Source organism: Geotrypetes seraphini, chromosome 2, assembly GCF_902459505.1.
Source record: "Geotrypetes seraphini chromosome 2, aGeoSer1.1, whole genome shotgun sequence".
Lineage (NCBI taxonomy): Eukaryota > Metazoa > Chordata > Amphibia > Gymnophiona > Dermophiidae > Geotrypetes > Geotrypetes seraphini.
Genome location: NC_047085.1, coordinates 53,680,495 through 53,704,580, shown reverse-complemented (window position 1 = coordinate 53,704,580; position 24,086 = coordinate 53,680,495). Strand labels below are relative to the sequence as shown.

General features: G+C 42.2%; 1 protein-coding gene across 1 annotated transcript in view; it reads right to left on the bottom strand.

Moving 5' to 3' along the window:
- The window catches only part of CSMD3 (CUB and Sushi multiple domains 3), a 1,852,015-nt gene that overhangs the window by 957,752 nt on the left and 870,177 nt on the right, over positions 1-24,086 (bottom strand). The window contains exons 12-13 of the mRNA XM_033933128.1: positions 14,907-15,010; positions 5,166-5,278 (exon numbers count right to left, since the gene is read on the bottom strand). Coding sequence (XP_033789019.1) covers positions 5,166-5,278; positions 14,907-15,010 — 217 coding nt within the window. The remainder of the gene's footprint in view (positions 1-5,165; positions 5,279-14,906; positions 15,011-24,086) is intronic.

The window sequence follows — 24,086 nt, the reverse complement described above, 5'->3', positions numbered from 1 at the left end:
AAAATCCAGCGCTACTCAGTTTGATGTAGTTTCTTTTTCAAATTTCCTCAATGTATAGAAGCTCAAACTGACTCCAAAACCGTACATCTCAAATCAGCAAACCTATGGTGAGAAGTCCAACAGTGCATAATTAAATAATCTACACCTCTCTCATGGTTCAATATTATATTTATGCTCACTCAATTGAATTTTCAATAATCATGTAGTTTGTCCCACATAATAAAGTTGACAAGGACACATTAAATGATAAATGTCTTGATTGACATGTGGTGTCTCTCTTTGTCTTAATCATCCTTTTACATAAAATAAAGACTTTTTTCTCCTTTAATCATCATACAAGTATGACAGAAAACACAATTGCTTTTCCAATGTCCTTTTTGTCCACCAGACATCTCTGCCAACACAACAATGGACAGAGCAGATCTTTGACATTACGATTTTTACTATATGTTACCTCATGACTTACTTTTAAAAAACATGGATCCACTTCCAACATCCTCCAGTGTTTTCTCAACACTTTAGTTATCAAAAGTAATAAGTTAGATTTCTGACACATTTAAATTTCCCATGGAGGTGACTAACCTGCAGTAGCACAGAACCTTATGATAATCATTCCTGTGGTATATGAATAATGCTGCCTATGATCAACCTCACAAGCAGTGTTCTTCAAACCAACGGCATAGCCAAAAGTGGGCCTAGATTGCCCAGTTTGGGCTCAGACCAGATCACTCAGCTGCAGGTCCTACAGCAAGTCCTACATGCTGCCGGTGACTGACCCAGAAGCCTTCCCTCTTCCTCCCTTCCCACCCACTTCCAGCTCGTCCAGCAGACTCTCTCTCCCTACCATTCCACCCCTCAGCCCAAATACCTTTTCTTCAGGTCACTTCAGGATGCCTCATCTCCCCTACCATGATATGAGATCCCTCTACCCGAACTGCCGCGATCCGCGGCAGGAGAGATGTCCAATCTCTTCTGCCGTGGATTGTGGCAGTTCGGGTACAGGAGTGATTGCATCACGGCAGGGGAGATGGCCAATCTCTCCTGCCACGATACATCACACCCCCACACACACTATCGGGGCAGGAGGGAGCCCAAGCCCTGCTGCCCCGCGGCACCCCCGAACCCCGCGACACGATCAGGGCAGAAAAAGGCCAAGCCCTCCTGCCCTGGTGAATCGCGACCCTCCCGCTGACATCGGGGCAAGAGGGAGCCCAAGCCCTCCTGCCCCGCTGCACTCCCCCGAACTCCCCACTCGATCATGGCAAGAGGGAGCCCAAGCCCTCTTGCCCTGCAATCCCCCACCCCCCCCCCCCCCCCCGCCATGTCTGATGGGACCAGGAGGGAGCCCAAGCCCTCCTGGCCCGGCGAACTCCAACCCCCCTCCCTCCCACACGAACCAGCCAGGAGGGATCCGGCAACACCCTCTAACCCCCATACCCCACTAAAATACGGGCAGGAGGGCCTAAGACAACTTGGCCAATTCCGGTTGGCCCAGGCACCTCAAGCCCCACCTGTAGGCGGGGATTGAGTTGCCTAGGCCAATCAGGCCCTAAGGCCATCCATTGCTGAGATGGCTGGTCTGTCGGATGGACGGGCTTGGCACCCGTCCCTCCGACCAACAATTTTAAGGTATGGGGAAGGGGGGTGGGGGGTTGTGGGGTCGGTGGGGGGGGTCGCGGGTCGGCGTGGGGTCGATCGGGGGTTCAGGAGGGTGGTCATGGGGGGTTGCGTCGAGGGGAGAAGGGCCTGGGATCCCTCCTACCTGTATTTTAGTGGGGGGTGGGGGTTAGAGGGTATCACCGGGCCAGGAGGGCTTGAGCTCCCTCCTGGCCGGATCGTGTGGGAGGAGGGGGGTTGGAGATCACCGAGCCAGGATGGCTTGGGCTCCCTCCTGGCCCCATCGGATTCGGCGGGAGTGGGGGGTTGGGGATCGCGGGGTAAGTGGGCTTGGGCTCTCTCTTGTCCTGATCAAGTTGGGGGTTCGGGGGTGCCATGGGGCAGGAGGGCTTGGGCTCCCTCCTGCCCCGAAGACAGCGGGGGGGGGGGGGGGTCGCGGTTCGACAGGGCAGGAGGGCTTGGGCTCCCTCCTGTCCAGATCGTTGTAGTGAGGGGCGGGGGATTCTGTAATCAGTGTTGTTTTTGACAAACACTAGTTACAGAATCCAGCTTTTAGGCGAAGGACTGGCTTCTCCTTCGCCTAAAAGCTCTTGTTTTGGACGTTTGGGGCTTAGTTTAAGTTTCAAGTTTATTTAACTCTTGATATATCGCCTATTTAAATATTCTAAGCGATGTACATAATATCATAAAACATAGAAACATTTATAAACATTTAAAAACAGCAAATTTCAATAATGACTAACGGGAAAGCGAGGGAAAGGGGGCAAAGTTACAATAAGGGCTTAGGAAAAAAGGGAAAAAACGAAAGGTTGGGTAAATAGTTACAAGGCACTCGTTGAGAAAATTAATATAAGCAAAGTATATCCATTAGGGCTTTAAAGATCATAGGCATCCCTAAACAAATAGGATTTTAAAAGTTTTTTAAAAGCTGAGATATCGTGTTCCATTCTGATATACTGAGGAAGGGAGTTCCACGCTTGTGGACCTGCTACAGTAAAGATGTCTGCTCTCCGTGTACCGATGATTTTTAGAGATGGGATAGTTAGTAAATTTTTTTTAGGTTGATTATATGGTGATTATATGGTGTAAGTTTATAATGGTGGTCTGGGCGTTTAAACAGCTGAACGTAGAGGCAGGCCATTATTTTAAAAAACCTCCTTTTGGACGTTTTTTTTTTAATGGACATTTTCCCTGCTTCTACTTTCAACGTTTAAGGCCTTAGGCCAAAAGGGGACTTAGACCTTTTTTTTTATCGTGCCCCTCCACATGTTTTTACTGCAAATACCCTCAGTGCACAGTAAACGCTGGTCTTTTTTGTGCTTGTTAGTAAAAAATGCCCCTACTAGTGGTCAATCGCAAAACTTTCTTTTAGAGGATTTATTCAAATTTGTTATTCTGGATTGTTTGGGAAGTTGTGTTTTCCTGTTAAAATGTAGCATCACAGGGTTTATCTTACTAATACAATTTCAGAATTTTCTTACAATCATTGCATCAATTCTTGATAGACTGTGTTCTTTTAAAACTTGGTATCAAAAGACTTTATCTTACAAGCAAATTTTCTTAAAATAAAAGAATATATATATCCATATCTCTCTATGTAATGATATGAATTTGGTAATATTGTAATGCTTATAACATTTTACAATGGTGTGCCAACAGATTTAAACCTCTTTTATGAAGCTATAGCAGCGCTGCTCCTATGGGAAATGCTGTGACGCTCATTCAATTCCTATGAGCATCGGAGCATTTACTGCGTTGGCCCACGCTAAAACGCTTGATAAACGGGGGCCTTAGTGTGCACTAAAGATTAATTTGTGCTAAATGCCACACAGCTCATTGTATACTTATGAGCTGTATGGCACTTAGAAACATAGAAACATAGAAAATGACGGCAAGAAAGGGCCATGGCCCATCTAGTCTGCCCACACTAATGACCCACCCCCTACCTTCCTCGATGAAGAGATCCCACATGCCAATCCCATCTTTTCTTAAAACCTGGCACGCTGCTGGCCTCAATTACCTGTAGTGGAAGATTATTCCAGCGATCAATCACCCTTTCGGTGAAGAAATATTTTCTGGTGTCGCCATGAAATTTCCCCCTCCCCCCTGATTTTCAACGGATGCCCTCTTATTGCCGTGGGTCCTTTAAGAAAAAAGAGATCTTCTTCCACCTCGATATGGACCGTGACATATTTGAACGTCTCTATCATGTCTCCCCTCTCTCTGCGTTCCTCGAGTGAGTATAGCTGCAACTTACCCAGCCGTTCCTCATACGGGAGATCCTTGAGTCCACTTAGGTTATAAGAGGTATATAAATACTTTAAAAAACCCAAAAAACATTTCCCTATTAACTTAAGTGATGGTAAGGCACCTGCCGGCACTTAAGCTAAGATGCAGTTTGTAGAATTTTCCCCAATTGAGCTTTGGATGACTGCTACTAAATTAAAATTAAATACTGAAAAAAGCAATTTTTTTCTCGCAACTCCCAATGAAAAAATGTATTTCAGTCTTATGGAAGCTTCATACCATCAAGAAATTTTTTGACGAACCTTCTTTTTCTCTATTGGTACAAGCATCCATCCTGAGTATTTTAGATTATTGTAATATTATATATTATATATTTAGGGGCTTACAAAAAATATTCAAAAAACTAAGACTAATCCAGAACACTGTGGTTCATCTCATTTTTGGTCTAAAAAAATAGGAACACATTACCCCTTACTATCAAAAACTTCACTGGTTGCTAGTGGAGTCTAGAGTTCCGTTCAAGTTTTCCTGCATTAATTACAAAGCAGTTTTTGGGATGCTACCTGATTATCTTGCCTCCCAGTTTTCCATGAATAGTTCTAATAGGAGTACTCATAGAATAAACCTATTTACTTACCCTTCTTTTAAATTATGTCAATACAAGAAGTTCTTTGACAGAATTTTATCATTCCAGGCCGCTAAACTAAATACATGGCTTGGAAGATTAAAATTTGACTTTAGAAAATCACTAAAAACATGCCTGTTTGATATGTTTTCCTCTTAATTATGTCACTGTCAAATCTATTATGATTTTTAACAGCTTTCTACTTACTAATTGAGCTACTGTCATAACTTTGACTGATTTCATCTGATGCATCCTTTTTACTGATAATTTTTATTCTGCATTAGACATCAATTGTTTATTCTGTATTTTAAATATTGGCTGTATATATCCTTTGTTGTGAACCGCTTCAAACTTTTGGTATAATAGTATACAAGAAAATAAATTATTATTATTATTATATGCTAAAGACACTCATAATATCCCTATGAGCATCTTTAGTGTTTAGCACGTGCTGATTATTTGTGCACACTAACTCAATTAACACACGCTAATACAGTAGTGCCCTATGATGACCCCTCCTCTCTAAATCTGTTAGCACACCTTAGTAAAAGGACCCCTTAGTTTGTTTCTTTTATACATTAAAAAATATATAATCTTCTCTATTAAAGCATAAGAATTAGTACATATTAAGTATTAAAATACTATTAGAAATCCTTCAAATTTTGTACAATATTACCTTTGTAGTTCACTTTGAAGCCAATTGAACCAACACTTTCATCAGTTTGAAGGTGCAGCCACATCTGGCTATTCATGCTTACAATTAAATCTGGAACGAAGCTTCCTGTCAGTCTAAACAAAAAAGAAAAAAAAATAAATGAACAGGGACATAGATAGATATAACACAGAAATCCAAGATTTGGTAAGCATACAGTATGAAGATAAGTTTTAGGCTTACCTATAATAGATGTGAAAATAATGCATGCACTATTCTGTATCATTAAAACAGTACACAAGTTGCACAATTATTAACAGAGCAAGATTAAGGCATAGGCAAACCAGACCCAAATGTTTAAAAGGGCCTTCTTAGATGTGCTAATTCAATGGTTCTCAAGCCAGTTTTTGCTTTGAGAGGTCAGCTACTGGTAGAAATAAGAGTGAGGTGAGATCAGAGCCAGTACTGCCCACTGTGGTTTCTCTCTTCATCCTATATCCTGTGCACTGTTCTCTAGAAGTGAAACACTTATTACCTGTTACTTCATCTTTCTATTTTCCCCTGCTGTTAGAACCATGCAGGATCCAGAATATTTGTTTAGTTAAGGCCTACCAGAGGGTTAATCATATTCCAGTTGTTAATAGGGAGATTAATAGCATTACTGAATATATTAAGGAAAACTCACACATTCTCATACCCCCCAATTAAAGAGGTCAAATGGAAAAAAACTATATGATGGCCTCCTGGCCACTCAAGCAGCCAAACTAGACAACCAAATCGCCAATCTACTGACGTCATCCCTCGACTACAAGACTTTTAGAAAAGAAATAAAGACCATACTCTTCAATGAAACTCTGAAAAAAGAAATAATACCGCAAGTCTCAAACTCCACCTCTCACTAAAGCCAACTACCCCAAATAAATAACCTTACCCATTTCTCACTCTTTTTGAAAATGACCAATTTTTTTTTTTGTAAGTTCTTGTAATACATCTTGGATAATTCTTTTGTAATCCGCCTTGAACTGCAAGGTAATGGCGGAATAGAAATCCCTAATGTAATGTAATGTAATTTCAAAAATATATGAGATAACATAGTAACATGATAAATGACGGCAGATAAAGAACATAAGAATAGCCATACTGGGTCAGACCAATGGTCCATCAAGCCGAGTAGCCCGTTCTCATAGTGGCCAATCCAGGTCATTAGTACCTGGTCAAAACCCAAGTTGTAGCAATATTTCCATGCTACTAATACAGGGCAAGCAGTGGCTTCTAGTGCTGTCCGATTCAGGAAAAAAAAAATTGATTCGATTTGATTCAGCCTATTGAATCAATTTTTCGATTTGATTTTCCTGCCCAATTGGGTGTTTTTTTCCAAACATCCTGGTGGGTTTATTTTATAGCCTCTTCACCCCCTTTGCCCTCTCCTACCCAAACTGGTCCTGTGGTGTAAACAAAATAAACAAACAAAAACTACTTTTCCTCACTCTGTTAAATCCTAGCTCACGTTCACGGTCCAACACTAGCTCTGGAAGGATACACATTTCAAATCTGACATATTGTAATCACAAAACAGAAAATAAAATTATTTTTCCTACCTTTTGTTGTCTGGTTATATTTCAAATCATGTTGGTCCCATGTTGGTCTGGTTGTCTTCTGATCAGGCTCTCCTTCTTTCTCCATGCTAACCATCCAACTTCCATCTCTGTCCTCCCCTTCTGTTTCTCTTTCCTCTCCTGGAGGTCTGGCATCTTTCCTTTTTTTCATCTCCATGCCCCCGCAGCTGCAGCGATGGACCCGACCATCCTCAGATCCACCATCTCTCCTTTTCTCAACTACCCTTTCATCCAGCATCTCTCTTCTGTGTCACTGTCCCTATTCTCCTCTCCAGTACTTTCCCCCTTGTGTCCTTGTTCCTATGCTCCCTCCATGCCCAGCATCTTATCTATCCCCATATCCAGCTTCTTCTTTCTCTCTTCCTTACCTCTTCTATCCCCTTTCCCAGGTACAGGCTTTCTCCTACTATCTCTCCTGCCATCCTGCACCCTGCCCACCTACTTTGGAGCAGTATCTATCCCACTTGCACCCTTCCCCTTGTGGTCTTGCATTTCTTCTCCCTCTCTCCTTTAGTCCAGCACATTTCCTTTGCTTTCCTCCCCCTCTTTTTGGTTTGGTCTCTCTCTTTCCTTCACTTCACCCCAGGTCTGGCATCTCCCCTCCCCTCTCTTACTCTTTCCTCCTCCTCCTTCTGCACAGGCCTGCCTCCCCACTGCGAAGGAACTCTTCCTCCTCTTCCCTCTGCACAGGCCTGCCTCCCTGCCATGAAGGACGACGGACAGCTGCAGGGATCGCTATAGAGCACTAGCGATCCTGCAGGTTGCCGTATTAGCTTAAAGGTAAGAGCGGGGAAGCTGGGGGAGGCCTTTCTGACTGACCCTCCCCCTCAAGCAGGAGCGGCAGCGGACAGCCAGCCAGAGGCAGCACTGCAGCTCCTGCTTTAGGAAGGCATGGGGGAAGGGTCGGTCATTGAATCGGGAGGCCAATTATTTTGAAAATTGAATTGATTTGAATTGATTCACCTGATTTGAATCGGTGAATCAATTTGAATCGTGAATCGAGCAGCACTAGTGGCTTCCCCCTTGTCTTTCTCAATAATAGACTATGGATTTTTCCTCCAGGAACTTGTCCAAACCTTTCTTAAAACCAGCTATGCTATCTACTCTTACCACATCCTCTGGCAACGCGTTCCAAAACTTAACTATTCTCTGAGTGAAAAAAATTTTTCTCCTATTGGTTTTGAAAGTATTTCCGTGTAACTTCATCGAGTGTCCACTAGTCTTTGTAATTTTTGACGGAGTGAAAAATTGATCCACTTGTATCCTTTCTACTCCACTCAGGATTTTGTAGACTTCAATCATATCTCCCCTCAGCTGTCTCTTTTTCAATCTGAAGAGCCCTAAACGTTTTTTTTTTCCCCAAAGCAGTTTATTGAACGACAAAGTATAAACAAACAAAGCAGCTGATACAGCATTTTCAGTATACAGAGCATAAAACAACAAACCACCAGAATAGGCGGGGACAGGCAGAGTCCGAGATGGGTTCTTATACCCAGACTCAGCCAAGCCCCACCCTACATTTAAATCCCTTCAACCCCCACCACCACCCCCGTCCCACCCTTAACCCACTGGCAACACGGGTACCACTGGCTTCCGCAGCTGGTTGATTACTTGGCTTTTAATCAGAGGGGGTAAAGTATCCAAATAAGACACCCAAATAGACAAGAAGATCTTACTACGATGATGAGAAAACCGAGCTGGCAGGGATTCCCAGACCATTAGAAGATGGAATTTATTGCGCCAATACCAAATGGTGGGTGGGGAGTCCTGAAGCCAATGATTTAGAATACATTTCTTACCTACTATATAGCCCTTGCAGATAAGTAAAGAATCACCGGCAGAGAAGAAAGAAGCTGGTAATAGTCTCTCCACGGCTGCAGAGCAACCACCCAGCGATGGTATTGAGACACCGAGAGCCAATCCCAATTATCATCAAAAAAGAAATCCTGCAAAGTGACCAAAAAGGCATGCTGTAGGGACTCCCTGGGCAGAGTAGCGACATAATGAGAGAGCTGCCGGTATACAAAATGACCCAGAAACTCAGGGGCCATGACGAGATTCCCATCTGCCTGAAGGAAATGCCCCAGATTACAGAGCCCCTTTTGCGTCCATCGTTTAAAAACAATATTATCTTGACCTGGACACAAGGCCGCGTTACCCAATATGGGCAGTAGAACCGAGCTAGAAGACGAGTGGCCCCAAAACCGCAACATACACCTCCAAGCCCTGTGCAGTGGGCGAACCAAACAGCTATGAGCCCCAGGATACAACTGCTGCTTCCCATCCCAATGTAATAGATAGGGCAATGCCCAGGGTAAAAAATAATTGATCTCCAAGGTTACATCCGTGTATTGAGAACCAGCAAAAAGCCAGTCCCTCAAGTGGTGGAGCAAAGAGGCCAAATTATAAAGATGAGCCGAGGGAAACCCCCAAGCCACCCGTAGACCAGGATCCGTAAAGAAAATTACTGCTCATCTTACCCTTCTTGCCCCCCCCACCCCAACAAAAGGAGAGAACCGATCTCTGAAGACTGGTCAGGTATTTTTTCAAAAGAAACAAAGGAAGTGTTTGTAACAAACATAACCACTTAGGAAAGACAACCATTCAAAATAGATGACCCATCAACGAGAGAGGAAGATTCATCCAGCGACACAGGAGCCTTTTAGTTTCAGCCAACAAACGATCTACATTCAATCAGTATAAGGCCCTTACATCCACTGACAACTGAATACCAAGATAACGAAAGGAACGATCTGCCCAGCGTAAGGGGAATCCAGGTCCCCAGTCCTCTCACAGGGAGTCCGGAAAAGCAAGAGCCTCCGACTTTTGATGATTCAGACGAAAGCCCGAAAAATCCCCTTACTCCCGAAAACTCTCCAAAAGGACGGGCAATGAGGCCTGAGGATCAGTCAAATATACCAAAAGGTCATCTGCAAAGGCCGCCACTTTGAAATAATGAGCCCCCACCACCATCCCTAAGATCTTTGGATTAGTCTGGATCCAGTGTTAAGATGAACAATAAGGGTGAAAGGGGACAATCATGGTATGTGCACCGGCAAATGGAAAATAGATCTGACAGAACATCATTCACCTACACCCTTACCCAGGGATCTCCATAAAGGGTTCGCACAGCTTGGAGAAACCAAGAGTCCAAACCATAGGTTCTCAGGACCACAAATAAAAACCCCCAATCAACCTAGTCATAGGCTTTTTCGGTGTCAAAGCTGATCATTAGGGAAGGAAGCTGATCCTATGCCGCCCGTTCCAAGGCTGCCAGAATATACCGTACATTCTTTGCAATAGCTCGACCCTTCACAAAACTAACCTGCTGATCCAAAATGAGGCTCAGTAGTTCCAGAGCCAAACGATTAGCCAAGACCTTTGCAAAAAGCTTGGCCTCAAAGTTCAGCAAAGAAATGGGTCTATACAACTGAGGGTGAATCGGGTCCTTTCCTGGCTTTAACAGAACTATAATTTGGCAGTATTCAAATGTCAAGGTAGCGCCCCGACTCAACCGCTGCATTAAACACCGATGCCAACAAAGGTGAAATCTCCACCCGTAAGATCTTATAGAACTCACTACGCATAACCATTTTAGTTTTTCCTCATACGAGAGGAGTTCCATCCCTTTTACCATCTTGGTCGCTCTTCTTTGAACCTTTTCTAGCGCCACTATATCTTTCTTGAAATAAGGAGACCAGAATTGAACGCAATACTCCAAATAAGGTTGCACCATGGAGCAATACAGGGGCATTATGACATTCTTAGTCTTGTTAACCATTCCTTTTTTAATAATTCCCAGCATCCTGTTTGTTTTTTTGTCCGCCACCACACATTAGACGAAAGGTTTCATCGTATTGTCTACAATAACACCCATATCCTTTTCTTGGGCGCTAACCCCCAAGGTGGACCCTAGCATCTAGTAACTGTGATTCAGGTTATTCTTCCCAATGTGCATCAATTTGCATTTGTCCACATTAAATTTCATTTGCTACTTGGATGCCCAGTCTTCCAATTTTCTAAGGTCTGCCTGCAATTTTTCACAATCCGCATGCGTTTTAACAGCTTTGAATAGTTTAGTGTCATCTGCAGATTTAATCACCTCACTCGTCGTTCCAATTTTCAGATCATTTATAAATAAGTTAAATAGCACCAGTCCCAGTACAGACCCCTGCAGCACTCCACTGTTTATGCTCCTCCATTGAGAAAAATGAATATTTAACCCTACTCTCTGTTTTCTATCTGATAACAAATTCTTAATCCACAACTGAACTTTGCTACCTATCCCATGACACTTCATTTTTCTCAAGTCTCTCATGAGGAACTTTATCAAAAACTTTCTGAAAATCTAGATACACTATATCAACTGGCTCACCTTTATCCACATGTTTATTCACACCTTCAAAGAAGTCAAGCAAATTTGTGAGGCAAGATCTCCCTCGGCTTGAATGGTCCATGTAGTCTGCCCAACAGTTACATTCATTATAAAAATTCATGCTTAAATTGAATTGTCTTTTTTTCTTTGATATTACTGGATGCTAGACTGTAGAAGTCTGCTTGGAGCTACTGTTGAAGCCTACTACTACTACTACTAGAGCTGCCATTGATGCCTGGCCCATTCAAACCATCACATCACCTGTGCGATACAGACCATAAAGGTCCACTCAGGTATTGCGATACAGTAAATTTTGCAAGAGGAATATGTTTTTATCACTACAGACTGGGGGGTAATTCTATAAGAAACCCCTAGAGCTGGTCTAAATGTCTATACCAGGGGTAGGGAACTCCGGTCCTCAAGAGCCGTATTCCAGATGGATTTTCAGGATTTCCCCAATGAATATGCATTGAAAGCAGTGCATGCAAATAGATCTCATGCATATTCATTGGGGAAATCCTGAAAACCCGACTGGAATACGGCTTTCGAGGACCGGAGTTCCTTACCCCTGGTCTATACTAATATTTTCCTAGTTTGCATTTAAATTTCTAGAGGTGATATTCATACCAAAAGAGGCAGTCTGGCTACCTCCTACGGCCAGTGATGAACCCAGAAACTCAATGCCAGAGTCGTATCTGGCTTTGAATTTCTGGTTTATGTCCAGGCACAGTAGACATATTCATCAACTGACCGGCTAAGGCATAACAACCAAGGAAAAACCTGCTATTTAGGCTGGTCTGACCACTAGACTTAGCCAGGGAGCCAGTTAACTTTGATATTCAGCTGTTCTGCAGCACAGTTTGAGAGACACTGCTTTAGAACATTGCTTTGTATTTTTTCTGCACCTATGGGTTTACCATTTCATTATGTTTGTTATTGTAGCATATATGGCTCCTTTTACAATGGTGCGCTAGCGTTTTTAGTACACGCTAGCGCTACCTGAAAAACTACCGCCTGCTCAAGAGGAGGTGGTAGCGGCTAGCGCGCGTTATTCCACGCGTTAAGGCTCTAATGCACCTTTGTAAAAGGAGCCCATAGGCTCCCTCTTATCAAGCTGCGCTAGAGGATTTTAGCGTGGGCCTGTGAGGTAAGTTCTCCAATGCTCATAGGAATTCTATGAGTGTTGGAACATTTACCAAGCTGACCTTTGCTAAAAACCTCTAGCACTGCTCCATAAAAGCCAGCTAGTATTTATTTACTAATAGAAAGGCATGACTATTAGAATTATTATTATGGAGATGTTGATTGCTTATTATTTTAGGAAAAAAAAAATTTTAACTTTTGCTTTTACTCTTTTCTATCCTGTTTTTAAATGGAGTTCCTTTCTTGATGAATGTGTATTATATATTGTACACGGCTTGGACCCTATTTTAGGCTATGTTATAAACATAAACTGAAATTACATTTTATTACACTACACAGTGATATAGAAATTCAATAGCATTAGCAGATACATAATGGAGAGAATGTATTATGGATCTGTGGCAGTGGCTCTCAATCCAGTCCTTGGGATATTCAATGAATATGCATGCAAACTTATCTCATACATATTCACTGTGGATATCCTGAAAACCTGACTGGCTGGGTGTATCTTGAGGACTAGGTTTAATCCTCTTGATCCAAATGGAAAACTTATTATTACTGTTAACTTGGGTTCTCCCAACAACTTTTGCAGTAGAATAGGCAAGTCCAGCTTTGACACAAGTATCTCAACTGACTTTCAACAGCTGGTGTCTAGGATGAGTTCCCGCAGAGGAAGGAAAACATAAACAAATTATCTAAAAAGTTCCCGTCTATCTTGTCTCTTCATTCTTTTGATCTATGCAGCCATCTGCTGACCTACAAAATGTAATTAAATTTTTATTTCCTTTCTACTCACATTTTCTAGTCATTAATGTTCTTTGTTCCTTGTATTCTGTATTTTATGTTCGGAGAATGAGTTAGCTCCAAAATCATACATTTTTCCTTGAATAATAGAGTCTTAAACACATACACACCCCAAAACTACATTCCTCTAGACCTGGACCCAGTAAGGATAGATCCTCCTTATTGTCCTTTCCTATTTTTTTTTTCAGCTCCCCATCCTAAGGAAAGTTTGACAATTACATTGTGTCACCCTGGTGGGGGGTGGGGGGGCACCATAGGCTGAGCCAAACACCACTGAACTATTTCTGCAAGATAGGGATGGAACTGCTGTGTAGGAAAGTTTAATAGGAAATGATGAGTTAGAACAGTTTAGAATGAGTAGAGGCATAAAGGTTAGGCATAGAGAAGGAACAAGGTAACTTAAGGGATATGAAAGTTAAGCTGACTGGAGTAGAAGGAAGTGTGTTGTTCCAATTAGCTTTGTGAGGAATTGGAGACAGTTTTAGCAGTAGGAGAATTTTGGTTTGGGAGTTGAGATATTGACATGGCATTTCAATGTACGCTCCCACCTGAGGCTATAGGGTTGGATGAGGAGAGCATGAAAGAAGAAAGGTGGTGTTTTATTTTAATGGGAGGATAGATTGGTTTATTACAGTGGGAGTGGAAAGCTATAAGTAATTGCTGAGTGGAGTTGGGATGTGGTGACGAAGAAATGGTCTTCAGGGACTGGTTCATGTGTGGCACTATCATGGACTTTGGAGAAGGAGGGCAAATGACTGATTTTGCATCATCACAAATCCTGTCATTGGTGAATCAAAATTATTTGGTTAAGAGTAGTTAGTTCATCACTGACTAACTACAAAGTTGAGATGTGTAACATTTACAAAAGTTTGAAATTGGATTAGTTGATGCAATTTGTTAATCAATAAATCTTGGACCAGTTTTGCCAAATGAATAGGATAGCTGATTATGGATAGCAATACGAGGGAGTGATGTGAATGTGTGATTGCCTTGGTTATGCTTTGCTATACCTTATGGGGCTGATAATCAAATTGTTTTAAAGAAAAAAAAAAATAAAGAAACTCCCAAACCCCCTGACATGCCCCCTTGACCTTTCCCCTCACCACAGCCCAAGATGACATCCAAAGTGTAAGAACATAAGAATAGCCTTACTGAGTCAGACCAATGGTCCATCAAGCCTGGTGGTCTAGCAGGGTCTTCGGGGCAGAAGCAGAGCCTCCTTAATCCTGCCCTCTCTTGGTGACCTTTCAAAATAGCTGCTGTGAAGGAGCAGGAGCGAGCAGGCTGTACTTCTTTCCCTAAAGGTATATAGGTAGGCCCAAGGGATCCCACCTACACTTTGGGTGGGTTAGGTGGATTGGGGGGTGGGGGCTTTCCAGGGAAGGATTGTCATTGCAGGATGGGGGAATGACAAGGGGACATTGTTGGGAGAGGATTTTTTTTTTTTTTTAAAGAAACAAAATACTTATGCAGGCCCCAGCCCCTTATATTCAGCTGGGACCCACATAACACTTATGCAAGTCTGACTGAATATCGGACAGGCCTGCATAAGCTCCAGGTAGCCAAGATTGATAGTCAGTGCTAGTGCCTGGACATGGCCCTGCATTGAATATCAGGATATAATTTAGACAACGGAGATCAGTGCTTAAGAAATACTGATCGCTGCTGGCTGAATATCAGGTGGTATGGTTTTAAAGGTGATATGTCAAATATATGCAAATAAATAGTGCCTGCTTGTACCATCAGGGAAGAAAAGGTTAGGGTAGGAAATATGAATAGATGAAAACAAGGGAAAAGACAAAAAATATTAATAGGATATAAACTTACTCTTGCAGCACAGTTCTAGGGTCACCAACTTCCCCTCCATCACCAATTGTCAACGTGTCATAACCAATTTCTAAGTCAAATTCTTCAAAATTTATTTGAATAACCTAATAGCAAAAAATAAACAAATACATACATTTATATGATTTGATGAAATAACATTCTGAAATAATTAGAAAGCAAATATGAAGCACTAACAGGATAAAAATCTTAATAGTTTTAACAGAAAACTATCCTGAAGACAGTTGTAGCATGGCCATCCTTTGGGGTACAGCAGGGACTGGCACACAGATACAATGCATAGGCCCGGCATGCTTCCCCAAATAGGAGGAAGTCCCTGTATCGGTGGGCTTCCCAGCCTACAACCCAGAATGGCATAAAACTGGTAAGCTTTCAAAAACAAACAAAATGTATTTTGCATTCAGGTTTGACTGAAAATTCATAATAAACTGTGTCCTGGAGTACAACTAACAATATAAAAAACCCAGTTTCTCTCATCAGCCTGGTCTGGTAAAAACCCTGAGTGCTTAGTTCATGTCCCAGGTAAGTTCAAACAACAAACAAAAACATGAATCAAGACATCACTATCATCCAGTTCTTTAGCAGGGAAAAAAAATGTTCCAGCTCAGACAGTGAGAACTATCCATCCTTTCAAGGCAACAAGGAGAGCGAGGTTGGTGGATCTGCCAATTCGGCACTTTGCCAGAACAAAATGCAACCTTCAAAATCCCTCCACAAAGATGACGGGCAAATCCAGCCCCCAACTTCGATATTTCCTTAGATTCAATAAGGCAAAATAAACTTTTCAGGCAATGATAGTCTCAACCCTGCCTAACTGCAGCAGAGTTCTTGCCTGTGGCAGCAGCCATCTTGGAAAAAAAAAGCACAAAAAAAACCTCCAGGGGGAAAAAAAAACCCTATCTCTCTGGGAAGTGTCAAGGAATAAACTTTCTCTTTCTGAAAGTCCCCACAAGTTCTCAAACATCCCAGAGGAACTCACAGCCAAAAACGTCCTTAGAGGCAAGCAGTTGTCCCAGCAAACAAAAACAGCAAAACTCTTGCTCCAGAAAAAAAAATCTTAGCAAAGGTCAACAAACAGTTTAACTCATTTCCATCTCCTAAGAAAGTGATAGTTCAGGCAGGGCATTCCATTCCATGACCTCTGGCAGATTATTCTCTAGGTGTTTAACTCCTTCCTCGGGTGCCTGCATTTCCAAGTCCTCTGGCTTTTGGGATTGTGAAGGCTCCTCCAGCATAGGAGCTTTCCTCAGCTGCCTCCCTGACTGTGGTTTCCAGGCATCCAAATTCTACAGAGCTACAGAGCCATGCCCAGCCATGCACAGGATGGTCCCTGCTCAGCTCTGACTACCTCTCAGCCAAAATGGATGCCTTTAAAGGGGCATTACCCTATTTCCCCTGATTGTGCTTTGTGGAATGTAGTGCAAGCAGTATTCTATGACTTATAACTGGAATACAATGATTGCAATGAAGCATATATCATATTAAAGTAAATTTTCAAATGAGTATAAGCAACTAAGAAGAAAAACTGACCCAACAAAAGGCTTTAAAAATCCATCTGGATGGAATAGCTAAATTTAGACATTATTTTCATTAATATGGTAAATTTAGCCTGTGAAATTGTGAATGGCCCATGGGGCAGAGTTTATCTCTGGGAGATAAAGAGGTGCTTTTATTAAGCTGTGTTGAGTATTAAGGCACATCTAACACAATTAAAAATGGAGTACCATGTTCTGCATTAACTTCAAAATGAGCACATTCTAACCATTTGATAACCAAACATTAAGAACTGATTTTTTTTTTTTTTTGAGGGAGTGTATCAGGGGTGGTGCAAGGATACCATGAGAGCCCTTAGGGCCAGATTTTATAAATGACACCTAACTCAGTAGACGCCTAGCAAAGCAGCCCCTACCACATGCCAATCCAAGTTATGCGCCTTTTGTAGAATCGTGCCTAGCGGTGCCTAAATTAACTTAGAGGCACCAGTAAGCGTCATAATGTTAGGTGCCTGTATATATTAAGCCAGGGTTTTCTTGATCTAATATACCAGTGTCTAACTCAATCCATATCCAAACTCCACCCCTAACCAAACCCACTTCCTATGTAGGTCCCTCAGTATAGACGTGTACTATGAGATAGTAGACACCTGCTGAGTCAGGTACCAACCGGCTAATTAACTTTTTAAATTGTTTTTCAAATCAGTTTTTAAAGGCGCTGTCAGTGGCAATTAAGCTGATAAAAAAAAAAAAAATAAGTTAGGCGTCTCAATCTAGGCACCTAACAGTGGACTCCTTTTTTTTTTCCACAAAATTTTATTAAATTTTCAAAGTTAATACCAACAAAACAAGAAAAAAAGAGGAAATCATATCAGCACATTACAAGGTAGATGCCTTTTATAGAATCAGGGTCTACTGCCTACAAAATAGGTGGTACTAAGTGCCCACGTGATAATTTTTTTTTAATGGCCATGTATTAATGACAATATTAACATAACTCTTTGCCAGCAACATTCTCCTTCTAAGGTCACTTTCTAGTCCTGGGACCAGTAAGTGACATCAAAGGGAGAGCCAATGCCATCGCAGGCAGCAGGTTGGAGATGCTGCTCGTGCTGGTGAAATTAAAGAGGTAGGGATTTGGGTGGGGAATGAGTGGGGGAATGTGGAGAAAAGGGAAGGAGGCACCACCAACTTGGGGCGCCCCTACCCTCACTACACCACTGCTGCTGGCCATCTTTAGTGATTAGAAGGGTCCCATTATTGAGTAAATTGGTTCCACGGTAGTCCATTATTTTTCTGTTAGGAATAAATCCTAATAAAAGGAAGGAAAATGAATGAGGAAAGGAAGGTATCCTGCATATTCTCTGATGAATGTGATAGGAAAACTGTAAATAAAAACAGAAATACAAATAAAAGCATAATCACATTTAATCTAACAAAAATTTTTTAAAAAAACTAAATGGGTTTGTAGTTTGGCTATTCAGAAAGAAATCCTGTCCTTCCTTTTATTAGGATTTAACATTAATCAGTTAGATTATTTAATATAAAAAGCATATTTCTTCTCCATAAATTATAACTTTCAACATGCCAGTGTCAAATCACAATATCCCTAACAAAGCTGGCTTCCAAAGAGCTCTGTTTTGAGTGCAGTTTGCGCAAGTGAGAAAAATACTGAAACACAAAATATGAACATCTTAAACTGATCTAAGCATTGTGTTCAATTTCCAGCTCAAGGTCAGTCCAAGACATATCCCTCTACTTCTCTAATGCAAAAGAACGGCAATCTCTCTTAGGGGTGATTAGGAGGAACCTTTCTATCAAAATGGATTTTCTCAGTCTTTATCAGGGAGAAGAGAGATGTCAGGAGTCTTTAAATGAAGCTCTTTACAGACCGTTGTGGTAACTTCTGTCCTTATTGTCAACTTCTCTCGTTATTTATTTTCCTTTGTGGGTGCCAATGTTTTCCTTAACAGTGGCATATGAGATGAAGGATTCTTTAATAATGTGCTCTGTCTTAGCCTGCTTGGCTAGCTTATAGGCCCTCTGAGTTCACCGACTGCTGCAGTAAATTCAAATTGGATGACTCCTTTCAACATTGTAATTGGTTTAACCAAATTATAGTATTTTAGTAGGAAGGGTAACCACAACTTTTTTCACGATGATGTACTGGGTCAGTAGTGGTATCATTATAGTTCAGTAATCAACAGCTGATTCATTTAAGTGAGAAAAAAAACCACAATATTTTGAATTTGCTGACTGTTTTCCCCAACCTGTTTTGCACAAATGCATTTGTTACATCGATTGAAACCAATACTTTCACCATATGATTTCCGTACTGTAGTTCAGGCTATGGTTCTGTTGAAACTTAATTATTGTAATGCCCTGTACCTTGGAATAACAAAAGCAAGGAATAGGGCACTGCAGGTTATATAAAATGCAGCATCAAGACTGATAATGGGACTTCTAAATATGATCACATTTCGCCATATCTACAGCAATTGCATTGGTTATCAGTCACCTTCAGAATCCTCTATAATAAAACCCTAAGCACACATGTGCACTTAGGGTTTTGTGTTTCCTGCCTCCGTGAGGTGTGCTTCTGTGCCAAATTCGATTTTCGAACACAGAGGCAGGGAACACGCAGGCGACTCCGCCCTCCCGTCCTCATTCATCAACTGCTGCTGCTCCACCTCTAATCGCTGGCTGTAGTGAACCTCGCAGGCCGCTCTGCACCTCGGTAGCACGTTCCCTCTGAAGCACGGGATTGCATTAGAGGGAACGTGCTACCGAGGTGCAGAGCGGCCTGCGAGGTTCGCTACAGCTGGCCTCGATCCTCAGTAGGCTGCTTTAAAGAAGAGGAGCTGCATGCTGGACAGGGGGGAGCAGGGAAGAGGGACAGGGGAGCACGTAAGCAGTGCTGCTGGACAGGGGGAGCAGGGAAGAGGGACAAGGGAGCAGGTAAGCAGTGCTGCTGGACAGGGGGAGCAGGGAAGAGGGACAGGGGAGCACGTAAGCAGTGCTGCTGGACAGGGGGAGCAGGGAAGAGGGACAGGGGAGCACGTAAGCAGTGCTGCTGGACAGGGGGAGCAGGGAAGAGGGACAGGGGAGCACGTAAGCAATGCTGCTGGACAGGGGGAGCAGGGAAGAGGGACAGGGGAGCACGTAAGCAGTGCTGCTGGACAGGGGGAGCAGGGAAGAGGGACAAGGGAGCAGGTAAGGAGTGCTGCTGGACAGCAGAAGGTAAAAGGAAGGGAGAAGGGCTACTGTTGTAGAGGGGGAGCAGGCAAGGGGTGATGGTGGACAGCCGAGGAAAGAGAGAGACAGACAGAAAGCGGCCAAAGAGAGAGAAAGAAAGAAAGACACACACATCTATTCTAGCACCCCTTAATGTAACGGGCTTAAAGACTAGTACAATATAAAACAGTAATGACCTGCCATCAATTCTTGTATGGAAACATTCCGGAAATGTTTAAAACAAATATGCTCAGTTATATACCAAACAGATCATTACGTCCTCAAAATCTAGCTTTAATGAAGATGAATGTGAATCCAAGGCTTGTTGAGATTGGTAAAATGACTTTCTGCTATAGCGGGAGTTAAAATATGGAACTCCCTTGTGGGCCAAATACAAAATTGCCGTGAAAAAGGCACGTTTAAGAAACTACTCAAGACACAACTATTTGTAAATGCCTTTTTTCAATCAATGCTTGTCCCCTCTGGTAAAGCTGATGAACTGTTCATGACCTTTTTTTAACATGGTTTTAGTTTGTGGATATGATTTTTGAGGATTATTTGTATGTCTATGTTATGATGATTTTGTTTTTAAATTATGTATGTAATTTTGTAAACCGTTTAATTTTAAATGGTATAGAAATTTTCAAAATAAATAAATCTAAGAATCCAGTGACTCAGACGGAAAAATATACAAGCCAGGGCTGAAAAGTTCTCAGCCTAACCAACCAACTTCCTAAATTCTGAGCATTATTTTGCCACTGTGTTATCTTATTTCATTAATTTTTGACATTGTTTCAGATCACTGATTGAACCGTATCCAAGTCATTCTCTTCTTGGTTGGGCTGAGAACTTTTCTGCACCAATTCGTATGCAGCAGGTCTGCCAGAAGAGTATTTCGGGGCCCTTTTAAGAAACTGCAGTAAATTTTGGCCTTAGTGTGTCCTTACATGGGTCATTCCTGCTCACTAAGGCCATTTTTAGTGGATGGGTAAAATGGACATTTTTTTAATTTATTTTAAATTAATGGCCACATGTTAATTTTCCCATTATTGCATGGCTATTAGCCCTTACTTCTACCTACTAAGCAGTAAGGGCTCATGCGCTAATCACATGCTGAATAATTAGGCCCGGATTCTGTATAGGACGCCTGTCCCGGCCAACTTGCAGGTAAGCCTGAGGGGGGAGGGGTCCGAGGTGAGGGGTTTTGTTGGGGGGGGGGGTCCGGCAGGAGGGGTTGGGCACCCACTGCCGCAATCGTTGGGGGTTGGGGAGTGGAGACTGGCGGCCGTAGCCGCAGCCGCTATACTAATCGCGGCAGGGAGATCCCTTGCCGTGATTAAATATAGTGGCATGTCTACTTACCATGTAAGCATCTCCCACTCTGCTATGGAGATGCGTAGGGCTGCCTAGGTTCGCTTAAGGCTACCGCCTAGCTTTAGGCGAGCTTAGGCGGGCTTGCAGGCCTCCATAGGCTCCCAGAGGCGCCTGCCTGGGGAGCATTTTTTTTAGAAAATGTGCCTTCCGATTGGCTGAATAGACAGCTGTAGGACACCTACAGCTGCCTACCATTGGGACGCACTTTGCAGAATCAGGGCCTTAGTGTGCGTCATTGTAGCTGCACTAACAGAATACTAACATTGAAAAATAAAACGTGGGTTGATTCGTAAGTCCTCTCAATAATTTGCCAGCACTGGAAATATAACATATTGTATACTGTACATTTGAAAGTGTGTGACATGTACTTCTTAATGTTGCCACCAGATAAGAGATGAGTGCAGGAGTCTCTGGTAGGGGAGAAGCAAAAAAGACATGACATTTGAAATCATTTTATTATGGCATACAGTATACAACATGAACAGCAAATTGGTTGTCCCCGGTTCATTACCATCGATGGGGAATGTGGTGAATACCATCAGCTGCATTTGATTCTCTAATATGTGTCACCTTTTGCCAAAATGCAGTTAAAATGTTCTGTTTGTCAGCAAAGCATTTCCCATGCAATGACTTTACACTTTCCCCTCCCCATTTGCGGTTCCTGCACTCGCGGTTTCATATAATCGCAATTTTTTCTGGGGAGGAGGAAAATAAAAAAAACAGTTTTAATGTAAAAAAAAATCCATCTTTTTTTCCTCCCTGCCGCCTTCCCAGCCTTACCTGGTGGTCTAGAGGGCTTTCGGGGCAGGAACGATCTTCCTACGCTCCTGCCCCATGCAGATCGCCATGAGGAAATCGCTGCTGGGAGTTCCCGTTGTCTCTCGAGACTACGTTAGGAACTCCCTACAGCCATTTCCTCATGGCGATCTGCACGGGGCAGGAGCGTAGAAAGATCGCTCCTGCCCCGAAAGCCCTCTAGACCACCAGGTAAGGCTGGGAAGGCGGCAGGGAGGTGGGGGTGGGTCAGAGCCGGATAATCGCGGTTTTTCGGCATTTGCGGTCTGGCTTTGCCCGTATCCCCCACGAATGACGAGGGAGAAGTGTACTTTAGAAATTAATCAAAGTTGCATAGACTGAGATCAAGAGAATAGGGAGGGTGTTGCAAGATCTCCCATCCTCAACGCTGTAAGCAACATTTAACGGTGTCTGCTGTGTGAGCTGTAGTGTTCTTATGTGCATCTCAGAATCCATTTTAAATGTATCTGCATTGCTTTCAAGATCCTATTTGGCATTTTCACTACTTTGGTTCCTTTAAATTGGAATGTCCATAGATCTCATCTTGCAAGAAGTTCTCAAAAATTAAAACTTTTATTTCCTTCCCTTAGGGGCAATAATAGATCTACCAGGAGATTCACTTACTCTTTCGTTTTCAAATTGACTGAGCTATGGAATAACTTACTGCTTGAACTAAGAAGTTTGGAATTCTTCTTTCACTTTCAGAAAGCTCCAAAGACTTTCCTGTTTGCTAAACATTTTGAAAACTGGCCCCTTTTGTTAATTTAGATTTTCTGTTCACTGTTCTCTTAAAGTATTATGTTACCACTTACTGTAAACCAGGGATCTCAAAGTCCCTCCTTGAGGGCCGCAATCCAGTCAGGTTTTCAGGATTTCCCCAATGAATATTCATTGAAAGCAGTGCATGCACATAGATCTCATACATATTCATTGCGGAAATCCTGAAAACCTGACTGGATTGTGGCCCTCAAGGAGGGACTTTGAGACCCCTGCTGTAAACCGAGTAGAGCTCCATTTGGTTCATGACCTGGTCTATGAAATTAAGTTTTAGTTTAGTTAGTTTAATTTAGGATTATGGCGTTATGCAACAGTTCTGGATGTTTCTCTCATATTGTATACTGTATTATTATGCATTCACAGTGTGTCTCTCGTGAACTGGATTACTCACAGGAACACCTTGATTTAGGGTTACCATAAGGCTCCAGAAAAAGGAGGACAGATTGAGATATCCAGGTTTTACTTCCATCAAAGCAATGGAAGTAAAATCTAGATGTCTCAATCCATACTTCTTTTTCTGGAGCAAAATGGTAACACTACCTTGACTGTCATATACCAAAATTATCATGAGCTTTGTAGGTGACAGATTTTGTTGAATATTTTGTTTCTGTGTTTGACCTTTGCTTCAATTCAGATTCATATGCTCATGGCCATATTTCATAGCAAGTACACTTCTGTATCTCATTTGTGATGTGGCACCCACTTTGCAGCAATCTTGCATATTTTTTAAGTCCTGCTATAAAGTTCAATGACTCAGGAACATCTGTATTCTGTACTAATTCTGTCATAGTCCAGCGCCTGTCTTCAGTTAGGCACTATTCAATCACAATCTCTGATAAATCTTTGTAAGCGGACACAGAACATCCACTGTGATGCAGATCAGTAGTTGACACTCTTCCTCGTTTGAAGACCTCTACCCACCTCACCACTGTTCGATACAGCAGAGCACAATCACCCAATTCTTCTCGTAGCTCTGCATGACATTCCTGTGCATGTTTGCTGTGGAGAACTATAATCTTGACATAAGAGCATTGTTCAACTTTAGTTCATAAATACTCAAAAAAAATCCCTCTCTAAATATAAAAAACAAAACAAAAAAAATATTTCAATAAATGAATAATAGCGCTCATTCACATTAACACCAATTAGCATCGGCAATGGTGAATCAACTCAGGTGTTGTTAGATACATCATAGCATTCCCTTCCTATCTCCTATACTGTGTAACACACATCGCTTAAATATCAAAATGAAGGCACATCTTATTGAGATCTTGTCTATGTAGTTCAATTCAAGCGTGGGAATTAATCTTTAGTTAATTGCACTATGCACTGCTGTCACCAAAATATTGACATTGGAGGTGTGATCAGTTCTGATGGCAAGCAAGGGCAAAGTGGAAATGTCCAATCAGAATGATGCACAAAAAAAGTGTCTTTCAACTCATCTGATATATCCAATGGTCTTTATTCATCCAAAACAAATCGTACATCC